The following is a 15,070-nucleotide window of genomic DNA, read 5'->3' on the forward strand; positions in this document are numbered from 1 at the left end:
TTCGACTTAACACCGTCTCCCCGGCGCCGGGCGCCGCGGACACCTGCTCCGCTCGCACTTCCCCCGAGGCGCCGCCGTGACAGCGCGGCCCCGGCACCGCCGCGGCGGCGGCGGCCAGGCCGCGGCGGCCGCCCGGCACCGCGCCGCGCGCAGGTAGCGGGCTGCGCCCTGGGCACTCACCTTCCTTGCTGAGCCGCATCACCTCCCTGCTCTTCGCGCCCTCCTTCCCAGCCTCCTCCAGCTCCACACCTGCGGGAGACAAGCGGCGTCAGGCGGCGCGCCGGGCCGCGGCCGGCCGTTATTGTCTGCGGGAGGCGGCGGGCGGCCCGCGCGGGGGCACCGCTCCGCTCCGCGGCCGCGCGCACACAATAGCGGCGGCATCCGCCGCCGCCGCCGCCGCCGGCCCCCCGCCCCCTCCCGGCGCCCTCCCCCGCCGCGCAGCATCCTCCTCGCCCGCGGCCCCGCGGCCGGCACGGCGCGCCAGCACCTCCGCGCACGCATGGCACCGCGGCTCGGCGCGTCAGCGGAGCGGCGCGGGGAGGCGGCACCGCGGGGGGGGGGAAGGGGGGCCGCGCCGGGCCCGCCGGCCGCCCCGCGCCCTCCGCCGCGCGTGTGCGCTCAGGGGGAGGGGAGCGGCGTGGCCAGCCGCGGGCCGGTCCCTGCGCCTGGCGGTGCCCTTACTGTGCGGGGGGGCGGCGCCGTGCGCGTGCGGGGGGGCGGCCTCCCGCACCCAGGCGGCCCAGGGCTGGCCCAGGAACGCCTCGGGACTGGGCACGGGCCGCTCCAGGGCCGCCATGGCGCCGCGCCTGCTCCTGCCTCCTTGTTGCTTTTCCCGTTTCCCTTCGGCGGCGGCGGCGAGCGAGCGAGCGAGACACGGGATTCGAGAACGCCGCACGTCATCCTCGGGACGTTCCGCCGCCCACACGGGGGTAGTGTCAGCCCCTGCTCCCTATCAGATCGGGCTCCCCGCCGCCCAGCGCGCATGCTCGCGCCGCCGCGCATGCGCGCCCCCCCCCCCCGCCGCTGCCGCCGCCGCCGCCGCCGCCGCCGCCGCGGAGCGCCCCGTCGCCGGCCGCCCGCCGCAGCCGCGTCGCGGAGCGAGGAGCGGCCGTCGGCGGGGGCGGGCGGCCCCGCGCGCTGGCAGGTGGGTCTCGGGCTGGCGCTGGGGTTAGGCCGCGCCGGGGGCTCGCACGTCCCGTCGCTCCGGTGCTGCCGAGCTGCCCCGGCGCGTCACGCGTGGTGTGCGGGTGCGCGCGCCGCCGCCCCGCGCGGATTCCCGTCTGCTTCGTTTCTGCGTGGGGCGAGGCTGGGCCGCGCGTGCCCTGCGGTTCCCTCGCTCGGTACGTCCAGCCGGGCCGGTCGCTCCGGCCTCCATCCGTGAAGCGAGGCGTGGACACCGCTGCTGCAGGGCTCGGTCCCGTTGAAACCCCCTCGCCGACCCCGCGTGCCCCCAAGGCCTGGCCCCGCGCCGCCGCCCCAACGCGCCCGGGCGGCCCGGGTCGACAGCCCGGTGGCTGCTGCTCCGAGCGGCGGCGTGGCCGCGTCCCCATCCCACCGCTCGCCTCGGACCCTTGTCCCCCTGCGCTTTCTGCTGGTTCAACCGCTGTGGGACAACGCGGCGAAGCAGGACGCGGAATTGATGCAGGAGGAAAATAGCGTTTAGGGACAGCTCAAGGGTTGGAGCAGCGGCTGGAGGGGCCAGGCAGGAACCGCCGAAATTAGCGCCGCTGCTGAGAGGGACATGCGTGGCTCTGCGCCTTCACACAGGTTGAGTAGGTCTCTTAGAATTTCGTGAAGACCATATGGATTCTTCTTAGCCCAAAAACAGATGAATATTTTGGGCAAAAAAGAAACACACTTTGCCTTATGTACACTGTCAACAGATGCAGTATTAAATATATGCAGCATTCTCACTCCACCTCTTCCCAAAAGTGGCTGGAATGTACAAGCCCCATCCTTAATACCTGGAGGCAAGCCTGAAATCTTCCATACCATATGGCCTGGCCAAAGTGCCTGCAGTCATGTAACGTTAGCCACAGGAAACTATGGGAACACAATTAAAACAATAGAAGAAGCAGAAAACTCACCAAAGTAGGTCTCAAAAGACAACCAGTCAATCACAGCAGACTTCTTAGCAACCAGCGTGGAGCAGCCATGAGATGTGACCTTACATATATCACCTATGGAATTTCCACAAGCAGGAGAGTAGGCATGCTATTGCTCAAACCATGGGCAAGACCTTTCCTGGAATACTAAATACAATTCTAGTCACCAGTGTTCCAGCTGGGTTAAATAACCTTTCTGCAAACAAGTAAAGAAAGGGTTAATCAGAATGATCAGAAATTAAGAGTCTGTCATACAAGAAGAACTTGACTTAGTCTAGCAAAACGCAGCTGGGAATGGATGTGATTGATGTCTTTAATTATAAAGAGGCATAATCATCAGTGAGGAAGGAAAAAATAAGGTAAAGTGCAAAGAGACGTAAATTGCTCATGAATAAGTTGAGGTTGGAAGTTAGAAGGTTTCCATTAAGGAAAGAACTATACAATAGTTACCTGCAAAGACAAGGAACTGGACTTGACAACTCAACGTAAAAATAACTCCAATTTGTGTTTCACTTTTATTAAACAACCATCACAATACTAAAGTATTTCCTGATTTTTTTTTTTTTAATTCTACCAAAGCATCCAGGGATTTCTATTCCTGGCAAGAAGAATAAGCGCCTATTTGAAAATCACATACCTCACAGTCATGATTTCAATAGCACTTTTTGACAAAAAAAACCCAAAGCCCTGCTCACTACATTTAAAACTCCTTAGTCAGGGAAAGCAGGATGGAATTCCCTAAGAATCATCATAAGTGACATGAAGTTAATAGTTAACCATGTCTGGCACTGGTGCTTGAAGTCACTGCAAGATAGTTGAGCAGGAGTCTTGACAGCGGCCAAGTAGTCTCCTAATTAAAGAAGTTCCACTACGCAGCCATATATGATATAATTTCTGTGATTACCCAAGATAAGTATCTCAAGAGAAGATTCAAAAGAAAGACGTGAGCACCCAGGAAATCTCCATCAATGAAAACTCACATTGGGTTTCGGAGAGGTACGTATGGCCAAACATCTAACTAACATTAAACACTGCAACAAGGCACAAGCAATAAAGCAATTCCTAACCACACAGCTGGGAAAAAGTGGAGGTGGAGGGGGGAGGATAAAACTATTTAATACAAGCTGCCACAAACCAAGAAAAAAAGCGAAGGAACTTTCCAACTTTAACACATGGCACTAATCTACATGCTGCTTACCATGACATGCTGCAGAACTACAGTCTAGGCTCTAACAGAAACAGACCATATGAAAGAAAAATTAGCATAAAATCAAAGATGCAAGATGTACCAATTCCTTCCTAAAAAGAAACAATCTAGTGACTTAGTTTGAGGGAAACATTTCCAAAGCTCTCCCAGAGGAATTCTACCTCCTCCCTACCATATGTATTCAAGAACAACATTATCATTAAACAAATGGTTCCACAATTGTCAGAACAGATATGCCTGACTTTCCAATGATCGGCACCTTTTGTTTGAAGAGTGCAAGTTCTGCTTTGGTTATGTCTGCGCTACCTTTGTGATCTGCACCAGGGAATGAACCCCATCCCAGAGCAAACTATAGACTGTTTTTTCTCCGTAACATATCTGTAGGCCAGACCTGGAGAGAAGTAGCCTCCGTTCTGCACCAAGAGTTCCTCACCAAGGGAGCCACCTCTTTCGCTGGGACTGGGCACTCCAGACTGGAGCCAAATCAAACTAGTGTATGCAGCGTGGCCAGCTATATTTTGCTCTAGAGCTCAACAGCGAAATAGGGAGAGAGCCAATCTGACAATACAGACACATCACTGAAGCTTTTCCCTGGTTGAGCGTTTGAGAAGTTCCCTCGTGTGAGAATTCTCCAGTACAGTGTGGTTTCTTCTTCCCTTTTCTTGACATCTACTTTCACAAAATTTTTAGAAATGCAATTAATATTTAAGACTTTTGCTCCTCTTTCAGATTTGGTTGAATCAGTCAATGGATCAAAAGTTATTGGTGGAGAGGAAGAAAGGGAGGGAAATGCACAAGTTTTATCACAGAAGACTTATTTCCACAGGAAACTAATAAAACATTGTACATAAATACACAGATTAAACATCTCCTATGTTTCTTTTCCACTTGTACAGCAATACAGAAATTTATTTTATTTTTCTATGGTCTTGAACAAGCCACTCTGCCTTAGAAAAAAAATTCAGTCAGTCAGGAAAGGTACTTCTTTCCTTCCCCAGTCCCTATGGATCTTTTTTGTTTCGACTGCAAAATAGAGACTTCCTTTTATTATGTGGCTTTTCAAAATTTAATATAATGCAGTCTTTATCTTGGTTGCAGCTTCTAAATACTACAGTGATCCAATCATACCATGGAATTAAAAAAGTAAACCATAAGCAAATTGTCATTTAAGTAAGAAGGAGCAAAATACAGATGCAGCCTTAACTCTAATCTTTTCAATCCACAGATCACCACAAATCACTGGTCTTTTAATAAGACAATCTCCAAATACGAGTTTTACATGAAGTAAGCAGGAGATAAAATCATATGTTCCTACATATATATACTTAATAGAATTACAGTTAAAGGCTTGGGAAAAGTTACAACATTTAGAAGAGACCTAAAATGGTGTCCCAGTCTTTACCTTATGTTGAGATCTGCCCAAAATATGTATAATTTTCGGGATCTAAACATGAGTGATAACAAAACAAAACAGAATTTTTCAAATGTGGCTATCAATCAGGAATGTCACATGTCGTCACCATGTACGAATAACCGTGATGTGTTTGTATTTTGACTCCACTGTCATGCACTGGGAAAATACGAGTTTGTTGGAGCTGTGTGTGCACCCCCCCCAACAGTTTGTGAACTTCTGTTTTAAATCGTGTATACCTGACAATAAGTGCACCAGATGGCTTTAAATTGGCTGCAAAAATATTACAAAAACCAGCTGTATAAGCATTCAGTATCATAACAAGATTAGAAACATAAGATGTTTTTGTGACAAAACTATTATGATTTTAGCAAGTTAGGAAGAGATTCATTAGTACTTCTCAGAATCCCATTTTACAATGGATTTACAACAATAGTGGTTTTATCTTTTGCAGCAGTTATTATTACATAGCAGACAGTTTTATGAACCCAGATATCTACATTGGTAGCAACAGAACTGTAAATCAATCAAGACTTTCTTGGATCATCAGTAGCGGAGTTTGCATAAGAAAAGCACCAGCAAACTAACTAGCTGTCTATCACAGAAGTACAGAAATTTCAATCCTCTTCCAGGATTTTCAGAAATATAAAATTAATTTATATGTTGACTTGTGTACAAATCATTTTTATAGCCTATTTTTACACTCCTGATGATTTTAACTTGTTGATAATGTATTTATAGTAAGTCTTTCTTTCCACAGTGGATAAGCAAAGTTTCTATTTAATGCTAAAACTCCATCTCAGGAAAAAAGGTATCAAAGAAGTTTAGATTGGAAGGTGAAAAAAACAGCTAAATTGTCCTGCCTTGACCTGATAGAACTGGTTCTGGAACTTCTCTCTCTCTCTTTTTTTTTTTTTTTTTTTTTTAAGTAGCAACCTAGTCTGCTATGCAATAATTACAGTAGCTAAATTCATTAAACAAAATGGATAATTAAAAATAAAAAATCCTACATCTATGTTTCTGCAAACAGACATACACAGGATTTCCATTAGTACAACTCCACACCTAGAGAGCCAAATGTATAATCCAGTGTGACCCAGTCTCCCTATACATGCTCAATAGGCAGAAGTTCAATTCCACTTGTGTCTTCTTCATAATTTCAGAAGGTATTCCAGATGCTATGCAAGTGCTGTCAAAGAAGAATTTGGCTAGAAAGCTGGATTAAATAGACACTTATAGCAGAGATCTATTTTAATGTCTTCTGAAATAAAACACACGAAAAAAAATCTAAATTAAGCTTTTGGTTCCATCTTAGCCAAAGAAGCCAGCACTTAAAAAAGAAACAGAAAAATGGAGAACTGAAGAAGAATTTCTTAGTGAGAATACAGTTTTTCTTACATAACACCACTCCTGTATCCCAACAAAACATGTTTCTCCAACAAGTGTTGCAGCTGCTTTACCCAAAACAAAACAATGCTTGAAATACTATAGTAGCATCAAAAACTCTAGTCAGATGAAACAGCAAATCTAAAGAAAGGTATATTGCACAGATTTATGTACAGAAAATGCACAATAAGATACCTTATTACAGTGCACTCTGAGAAGTTTAGAGAAAAATGCTACCAAAAATGGCCGTGAGCTAGAGATGGAAATCAGCAGTTAATACACATTTCAAACCCAAGGGAGCTACGCAAGCAGTGTGAAAAAATAAATTGCGAGTCCTTCTGTTGCAATGTCTAAAAGCCTGTTCTGAGCAATCAAACTCACGTATTGGTTGTAGTCTCAGTGCATTAACATAGCACTGTACTACAGCTAATCTATTCTGTTTTTCAAGAGGATAAGTAATCTTATCTACCGCATTACCATAGCTGGAGCATTTCTGGTATCGAAAACAGGTGGCACTAACTACCAGCGTACCTCTAGATAGGACTGCAGTGTACAGTGCAGACCTGCACCTTCACTGGGCACTGAGTCTTACCAGTCGCCTGCAAGAAGCAAAGCGGTTTCATTTCTTCTGCAGCTGTTTCAGCCACGAGTCTCAGAGAGTTCAGTTCAGGCCTGTTTTCCTCTACAAGGGATCTCCCTTAAGAATGGTCTCCACGTCCTGGCCTCCACCAAAAACTTCTGCGTTCAGCTTCAGTGATACGGTACAACCCATATCAGACGTTGGTCTCAAACTCAGTTCTTAAAACACAGCGCTCGAGGTCCCTGGTCAACACTTCATCAGATGGACTTACGGCAGAGAAAGTTAAGATTAGACCAGGTCAGAGGGATGCAGTCATTGCCGAGGCTCGTGAGTGGATTTTTAACAATACGGCTATTTGGGAAGATGGGTGACCTGAACGACAGGTCAAAGTATACCTGAAAGGCTAAAATTGCATTTTCCCGTATTGGCAGGTAGCCAGAAAAGAAGACATGAATTTCTTTAAAACAGTGGTAGCGTGAAAGTTTCTTGCTGCTTCTTAGCGTTATTCAGCATATTTAGCATTGGCGCAGCAAATCATTTACATTTTACCTATTAAATATTCATGTGGTTGGTTTTATTCGAAACAATTTCTTGGCAAACAACAACAATAATAATATTTGTAAAGGCCGTATTCAAAATCTAAAGGAAGGCGCTTAAGATCCGGTCAGCCGAGAAACGAACACGCTTGGAGTAGTTCCCTGCGTTTTTGAAAGGCGTGACAAAGCTCTTCAGAGCTCGTGTGAATAACTAAAAACTACAAAACACAGGTCCCTACAGATCTTCCCACATTTCTCATGAGGTAGGCAAAAAAGTATATTAAAGTTACATTTGCCCTGCTGAGTACTGTGTATGCTCGCTTTTCATCCGTGGGCCGTTTGGTCCTCCACCCTCGCGTTTGCTCCCAGAGCGCTGCGGTGAAGGCGTCCCCCTTGCTGGGTTATAACCAGTCTGGTCCTGTTACTGGTCGATGGAGATGCCGTCTTTTTTCCTGCCTGTATCCCCCTTTCTCCTAGACGCCTGCATTTCCTGCGTTGTTTCTCTTCTCTGTCACTTTTACCCTAAAACTACAGGAAGGCTTCTCACGTGTCCTGGGACCTGTTCTGTTCACAGACTCACCGACCACCAGCAGCCCCAAGTGCTCACCAAAGACCTACCATGCTTTCTAATGCGCCCTGCCTCACTTTCTCCTCCCCGCTTTGCCATCTCCTCATGAGAGGACAGGTCCCTGCCAGTCTTCGTGAGCCCCCCACTTCCCACACGCGCATCCCCTCTCCCCTCAGGCTGCCATAGTCCCTCCGGGGAAGGAAGACATCTCCCCTCCGAGCCCTTCCTCCTCCCCTCCCGCCGGGCACCAGCTCCCTGCTGCCTCCGCCACGGGGGACGCGGCTCGTGTCGAGGCTCTGCGACGTCGTGGTGGTCCTTGCAGTGTGTCCTGCGCCCAGCTTGCGCAGGGAGCCGGCATGTTGAAATCACGGGGGAAAGCAGGCCTGTTCTTCCTGTACTTCTGGCTAAGGCTGGAAGTGGAGTGCCAGAAAACAATTGTGACTCGTCTATTGTGCGGAGAAGTATCGTGGAGCTCCTCGTCTCAAAACATGGACTTTGCAAGGAGCTTGGTCCTGATAAGAGTCCCATTCTGACCTAGACGAGTCGAAGATAATAAACGGTCTTCAGATAAGCCTTGGCAATACTTTACGCAATCCAAATGGGTCCCAGAGGCCTTAGCATTTATTTGGGTACAGTGATCAACATGCCTGACAACTAAAAGTGACCTATATAAAAATATGTTTGATATTTAAGCAGTTGCTAACATGAAGCGGGAGGCTGTGTCAGACTTTTTGAGCCATGGACTGCTGTCATCCTTCAAAGGCCTCACAGGCCACCCTGCACTTTCGTCATCCAATGTTTTACTCAACATTTTACAAAGGCAAAATAATCCCACAGACCAGACCGGATGCGGTTGGGCCATGGTTACAGTCTCACAGATCCAATGCTTTTTTAAATTAAATCCTCCCCCTAATGATATAAATTGGTCACCCTTTGATGGAACGATTTAAAAACTATTGTTTGGCAAGTGTTCCCAAGGCATTGTTTTGTTCTGGCAGACAAAGCATAAAAACACAGTCCTAATCATACTCTGCAGTTAATGCAAGAAAATACCTAGTCAACAGGACAAGATAAAAATTGAGACTTTATTAAAAAAAGCTGATGTTGCCTATGAAGGATGCACACCTCTGAAATGCATAGGAGCAAAGATTGCTGGCCAGCTTTCCAGGCTCAGATTAAAGAAATCTCTGTAGATCTCTGTTTGATGTAGCCATCAAACATTTTAACTGGCTAAAAACCTCCAGATCTGTACGTGTAAGTGTTTTGTTTTCATGTGACATCTAGTACATGCAAAAGTGGTAACACTGATGAAAAATAAGCCATACAATTTCAGGAAAAAATTAACCAAAAATCATTATAAAGATAGTGCTGGGGTATTTAGTAGTTCAACTGCAGGTACACACGTTTGATACAAGATTGTGGCCAGAACTGGCTGCTCTTTTTCAGAACTTCTCTTCACTGACAGTTAAAAAAAATGCAGTCCCTTTACAAGACAGTGGGCATCTGGGGATTCCTCCGTCTCTGTTTAATTTTGCTAAATAATAGAAATAATGTCAATTAAAAGTCAAGTTCAGACCAGTTACTAAACACAAACTCCTCTTTTTCCTTATGTGGAAGTGGAGTCTTACTCCCTGTGTGCTAAATTTAAGCTGTTACATTTTTCTTTTCGCTCATATTTACATTCAAGGACCCTACTGGTAATCTGGTAATACAGTGCTACTTTTCCCTCCTGCACTAAGAACCTTCTTTTTCCTGGCATTGCAGCTACTAGTGACTTCAGAGCACCATTGAAATTGTGGCCTCTGATATAGGAAAGACTACTGAAATCGGAAGTCTTTATACATGGTGGGCTGAAAAATCTAACAGAAGATTATCTGTCTGGGCATATTTTGATTTTCAGTACTCTGTGGCAAGAGGTGTCTTTGTTTACAAGAAGAGTAGAGCCCTTTTTGCTGTGCCCTCAAGCAGCATCATAATTAGCACAACTGCTACAACAACTATCAAGTTTATCAGTGGCATAAACAGTGACATTTTATTGAATTGTGTGTTGGCATCACAGCACAGTTGGGCATTTCTAAATAGTTCTAAAGCTATCCTGAACCAGTGTGGCAAATGGTATGTCATGGTCATATAAACAAACACAAATATGGAGTTAGAGGTTATATGTAAACAGAGTGAGTTACGGTGGTGAAAAGACCTAACAGTAGTCTTGCTACAGAGAAACACAACATTTCATAGCAGTACAGTATGAATTCCTTGAAATGGAGAGATGAGTCTATATTGATGGGATTAGAAATAATCTTATTCATAGAGCTTAAGGCACTGAGTCGTAGACACGTGTCTTCTGGGTTTGTAGAGGGAAAAGCACTAAGCATCTCTAGGTCCTGAAAGTGCTCTTATGTGAGAGATTCCTCCTCAGGTAGTTCAGGGCTGGTAAGGGTAATCCCTCCTACTGTCTCCTGCTCCACGACCTCCGCAGTGGGTACGGCACGCGGCAGGACCTCCCTCTTGCTTGCCCTGTCTTGCTCTTAGCCTGCCTGCCTCACCTTTGAGATCACTGCTTCAGGTAGCTTGCTGGGCTGCCTCCTTTGAGATCACTGCTTCAGGTAGCTTGCTGGGCTGCCTCCTAATCTGCGTCTCCTACTGCTCTCCAGCCTTTGGAAAGGCTTCAGAAGAATCATATAACTATAACTGTTCCATCAAAACTGAACCAATTTATGAAAGATGGTTGAACTCACAAGTGTTTTATTTCAAAAGGGAACATGGGTAAAAAGTTCCATCAATATCAAAACATCATGTGGTAATATTTAAGGAACAGCGATGATGTCGCATCATTTTATTTTCCTTTTCTCTTCTCCTTCTCTCAAAACGGATCTACCCTGGGATTAAACGATCAGCAAAAGAAATGTTATTGCCATAACTTGCTTCTCTTGCTTAAGGAGCACAGATAGACTGACTGCAGCACAAAAAAGAAATGGTCGAAGTGGCCAAATGTAAAAGACAGTACACAGGTGATTTTGACTGACTCATTTGTACCTGTGTCCTGCTTTAGCATGAATGGCCACATGTCAATGAGACAGAAGTTTTCCTTTCTTTTCTACCCATCCACTTCCCTAATCTGTTTACCTAAGCAGCAGGAGTCACCGTAACAATTGTTAGTAAGATAAAATACAGAATCTGATATATCTTCTTTTCCCTCGGGAAAGACTTCTGGTAATTTTTTAACAAATGTTTTATTCTCTCCAGGATCCTCTGAATGTAAATATAGAAGGAGGAATTTCTCCAAATCATTACAATTTAAATGCTGAATCCCAAATCTATTTATTTCTATTGCTTTTTTGTTGGTGCATATTGAATACATGCTTTAAGAGATTTCTTTTTTGTGGTTGCTATGGTAAAAAGCAGGCCCTAGTCCATTTACTTAAAACCCATGAACTGCAATTAACTGTTTAATGTTGTAACATACAACAGCTCTAGTAACACCTTAACAGCTTTGAGCATGATACTCCATCATCTCAACAGATGGTGATTTTTGGCATTCTGTGTTTTCAGTTTATTCTTCTCCTTTATAATCCTTGCCATTATATCTTTTGAAAAAGGCTCCTGGGCTAACTTAATTGCAATTTGATTATGCTGAGGCATTCCTTGGATCTTTTTGAATTTCCATTAAAGATGGCCAATGAATGGAAAAAAAAATGCTGTATATGTATCCCTGGCAAGGATTATAAGAGCAGATTTTAAAGTACTTTAAGAATATGTTTCTTCTTGTCTGTAACCATAAATGTACAGTCTCAAAATACCCTCTGTGTACTGTGGGAGCCTTACACCTCAATAGAGAAGGAGACATAATTGATTTTTTCATGAAGAAAGATCCACCCTGAATGTTTGTTGAGAGTCTGAATTAAATAAGAGTTACCAAATTCAACTTGTTCTTCAGAAGGGAGTTGCCCGTTATTGTTATTCCTACAGAGTTGAAGACTGAATTCCCCATGAATTTTGCTCATTGTTTTGAAGATTTATGACTCATATAAATCTGTTTTAACATGGAATTTTAACCATAATTAGAAAAAAGTTGCCTTTGTCCACATATTATCAAGAGTGAGATGGTCTTGTGAAATTGTTTTTCAGTTGGTCTCTTTCTCCCATATAATATATTTGCGTTCCATTTTAAATATTTTTTGGAGTTAGAAGTGGACTCTTTGGATTCAAAATCAGAACTGTTTTTCATTTTGCTCCTCCAAGGGATCTCATGTATTATGCAACTAAGACACTTCAGGTGTAGATGGATGTTCAGCATTGTACCAAATAAACTCTTTTTTTCGTACCATCATTGGCAGTACAGGCAGCATTTCTTATTATTTAGGAAAAGAAAACAACAGGGAAAAGGAAAAGAACAGTTTTCCCAGAATCATAACAAGATAATCTTGCAGTTTCAAGTTTTAAAATATGAATGTCTCACAGCTATTTCCTGGCTGACTCCAGGTTTCTATGATTATTTATTCAGTGCTGATAATGTGCTTAACACTGTGCAAATATAGAAGGAGATATTCATGTGGACTATCTGCCAGGATTTCCTAGTTGTTAGTGGCAGTGTTAGCCTCTTGAAGCAAAAGCTTGAGGCTGTCTTTAAAACAGAGATGCTTATCCATCCTGCCAACATGCAAGTTCATACATATGACTGTGGGAAACACTGCTCAAATGCACCCAGCAAGGCTTTGGAAGGATTGACCCGGTGGAGTTTAATTTAATTAGGACAGCAGCAGCATGTGGTAGTTCTGGTTGATCAAACCTTTAAGAATAGACAGACTTAATAGTTTCAAAAGCTGGAACTTTTTTAGGGAAAGGTAACTGGGAAGAATCAGTCCTCCTGATCCGACACCTAAAGAATCAAAGAAAGACTTTGCCTGACTACTTAATGCTTTTAAAATCCCCCGTCTTTTAAGAAGTCTGTGAACTTTTTCTCACTTTTCTGTAGGACGTACCGACAGCACATGTGCTTAGTTCACCTGGACAGTGATGTTCGTGTCCCTCAGATTGGTGCGGCCACTGGCCAGGTTGTCAGCTGCCAGACTGACATCTGATACCAGCGTTGTTAGAAACAGTATCTTCAAACTGGCATCAGTGGAGGGCTTTTGTCAAGGAGAAATATCTCAGGTTAGTGGCATTTGACCAAAACAAACAAACAAAAAATCTCAGTCTAAATGAGATAATTGATTGTATCTTTATTAAAAAAGAGTTATCATCTTTGGATTTCCCTCAGATCCACAAGAAAAGCATTCTGCTAGATGGGATCTTTGGTGACTGTCTCTTGGCTTTATGCATGAAAGAGCAGAAGGTTTGCTATTTTGCAAATGAAGACTGTTTTCCTCATGATTACTTAAGCAAAAAACAACCACCTCAAAATCCCACAAAAAAGAAAAACCTACCTTGCAGTGAAGGGAAAGGCAGAATGTAAATACTTACCCTCGTTTACTCCCTGGCCAGAAAGGGCATTTCGTCATCTGACCTGTTCAGATATCCCAGCAGAATGAATGGATGATGACAATAGGCTTATCTTTGTCTGAGGTGGTGATACCGCCCCTCTGAACTAACACTCAAAACCCTTCATTAGAGCAAAACAAATCATATATTGGAGTTAGTATCAAAAAACCTCACTTCCAGAAGTGAACACATCTGCCATGTATTGTACAGAAGCAGCCAAAACCAAAAGACTCTTAGAAAAATGCACAAACCTCTGAGGGATCTGAAAGATCAAATCAAATGTATTGAACTCAATTCAGAACTATGAAGACAGTTGGAGAGGTATATATGAAATCTAATGAATAAAATACAATTCCTGTTTTAGTAGTAGTTATTAGAACCTAATTTTTGTTTGGAAAGAAAAAGGAATGCTCAGATTTCTTTACCCCCACAGAATAAGAAGACTTCCCCTTTGCTTACAGGCAATGTTTTACACAGAGCAAAAAGCCTGGATTACACTCAGAGGAAAAGTTTAATTAATTCTCATTTTACAAATCCTCCACAATATTTATTCAGAAGATTGGCAAATTCCAGGAAGTTCACCCATCCCTGAAAGAGAAGTTTTGTAAACAAATCTGGCAACAAATTTATTTTAACAGCAGCAACCCTGCTAATCTGTCAAGATGTAGTTCATTTCTAACACTTGATTAAGTTCTTTTTGCTTAAGAATAGGAATTAATTTGCTACAAATAAGCCATTTAGCTGGGATATGGTGACTGCCCCTCTGATACCTCACAGAGCGTTTAATCTATTTCAACAGAAAACAACTAATAGCAGAATGTTAGGCATAAATCTATTTTGAAACAGAAGCATGTCTAAGTTTGTGTATCCGTCAAGCAGCCACAACATTTTTAGGTTTCAAGGTCTGTAAATCCTGTTTATGGTGTACCTCACAGCCTGGACCTGCATTACTCCACATCCTCTGGACACAAATGAGAGAGGCGGTTTAGGCTGTGTTTCCAGAGGCATTTTCTTTCCCATACCCCCTGTTTCCTGGCCATTTGTTCCTGGCCATGTCATCCACTCCCTCAGTCCCGAACCAGATCCAGTTCCCTGGGGGGCAACATGAGCAGTTGTGCTGGCACGTCTGGTGCTCAGCGTAGCCCGGGCTGAGATGAAACAAGTGTGAACGGACAGAACAGCTTTGGCTGGCTTTGTTAGGGAAGAAAATTTGTGTCCAGAAATATGGTTTTGACAAGGAAACTGTCTTAGAGTTTTGCAAATATTGGTAGAGCCAAATGGTTAAAAAACACTGTCTGTCATTAGTGTCAACTGAAAGTAAAGATACATACCTGCTGTTGTTAAACACCTAGGGACATTACTATTCCTTGCATTCAGACTGTCCAGCCAACTGGCCTGCGAGGTGTATGGACATTGTGGGTGTCCATTCTTGATTATAAAGGAGACCTGGCATTTCAGCTCCCTGCTGCTCCATTTCCCCGTAGGATGATGGGATTAAATTTGTGAACTTAATTTATGTCATAGTTTTGTACAGCTGGGTATGTCCTGGGTTGAAGGTGCAAGCAAGTAGAACCCATGAGAGATTATACTATCGGGGAAGATGTCCATCCTCTCTGCTCCTTTCCACCCACAAAGCTGATCAAGATCCCGAAGCAGTCAGTGAGCTTTCTCCCTGTGCTGGATCCAGCTCTTGGCAAGCACACAGCTCCTTAAGAACTGCAATTAAGATACTGAGCTAATGTGGGTAATCCTCTCCTGCTTGCCTGGAACACCCAAACTGCCTGAGCTAGCCTTCC

The 15,070-nt window shown here is 44.5% G+C and overlaps 1 protein-coding gene and 1 long non-coding RNA gene across 7 annotated transcripts in view; one reads left to right on the forward strand and one right to left on the reverse strand.

The window, feature by feature from the left end:
• Positions 1-996, reverse strand: part of ATXN7L1 (ataxin 7 like 1) — a 114,995-nt gene extending 113,999 nt beyond the window's left edge. For 4 of the 6 annotated variants that reach the window (XM_064505486.1, XM_064505483.1, XM_064505479.1 and 1 more), the window contains exons 1-2: positions 682-996; positions 181-249 (exon numbers count right to left, since the gene is read on the reverse strand). In XM_064505486.1, coding sequence (XP_064361556.1) covers positions 181-249; positions 682-796 — 184 coding nt within the window. In that variant the 5' untranslated portion in view covers positions 797-996. The other 2 variants (XM_064505487.1, XM_064505494.1) reach the window with 2 other exon arrangements.
• Positions 997-1,018: 22 nt separating this feature from the next.
• On the forward strand, positions 1,019-12,123 carry LOC135327403 (uncharacterized). The gene is made up of 2 exons (XR_010387505.1): positions 1,019-10,359; positions 10,400-12,123. It is a non-coding gene; the product is annotated as an uncharacterized LOC135327403 (long non-coding RNA).
• The last annotated feature ends 2,947 nt before the right edge of the window (positions 12,124-15,070 follow it).

The sequence above is a fragment of the Dromaius novaehollandiae genome, chromosome 1, assembly GCF_036370855.1.
Source record: "Dromaius novaehollandiae isolate bDroNov1 chromosome 1, bDroNov1.hap1, whole genome shotgun sequence".
Lineage (NCBI taxonomy): Eukaryota > Metazoa > Chordata > Aves > Casuariiformes > Dromaiidae > Dromaius > Dromaius novaehollandiae.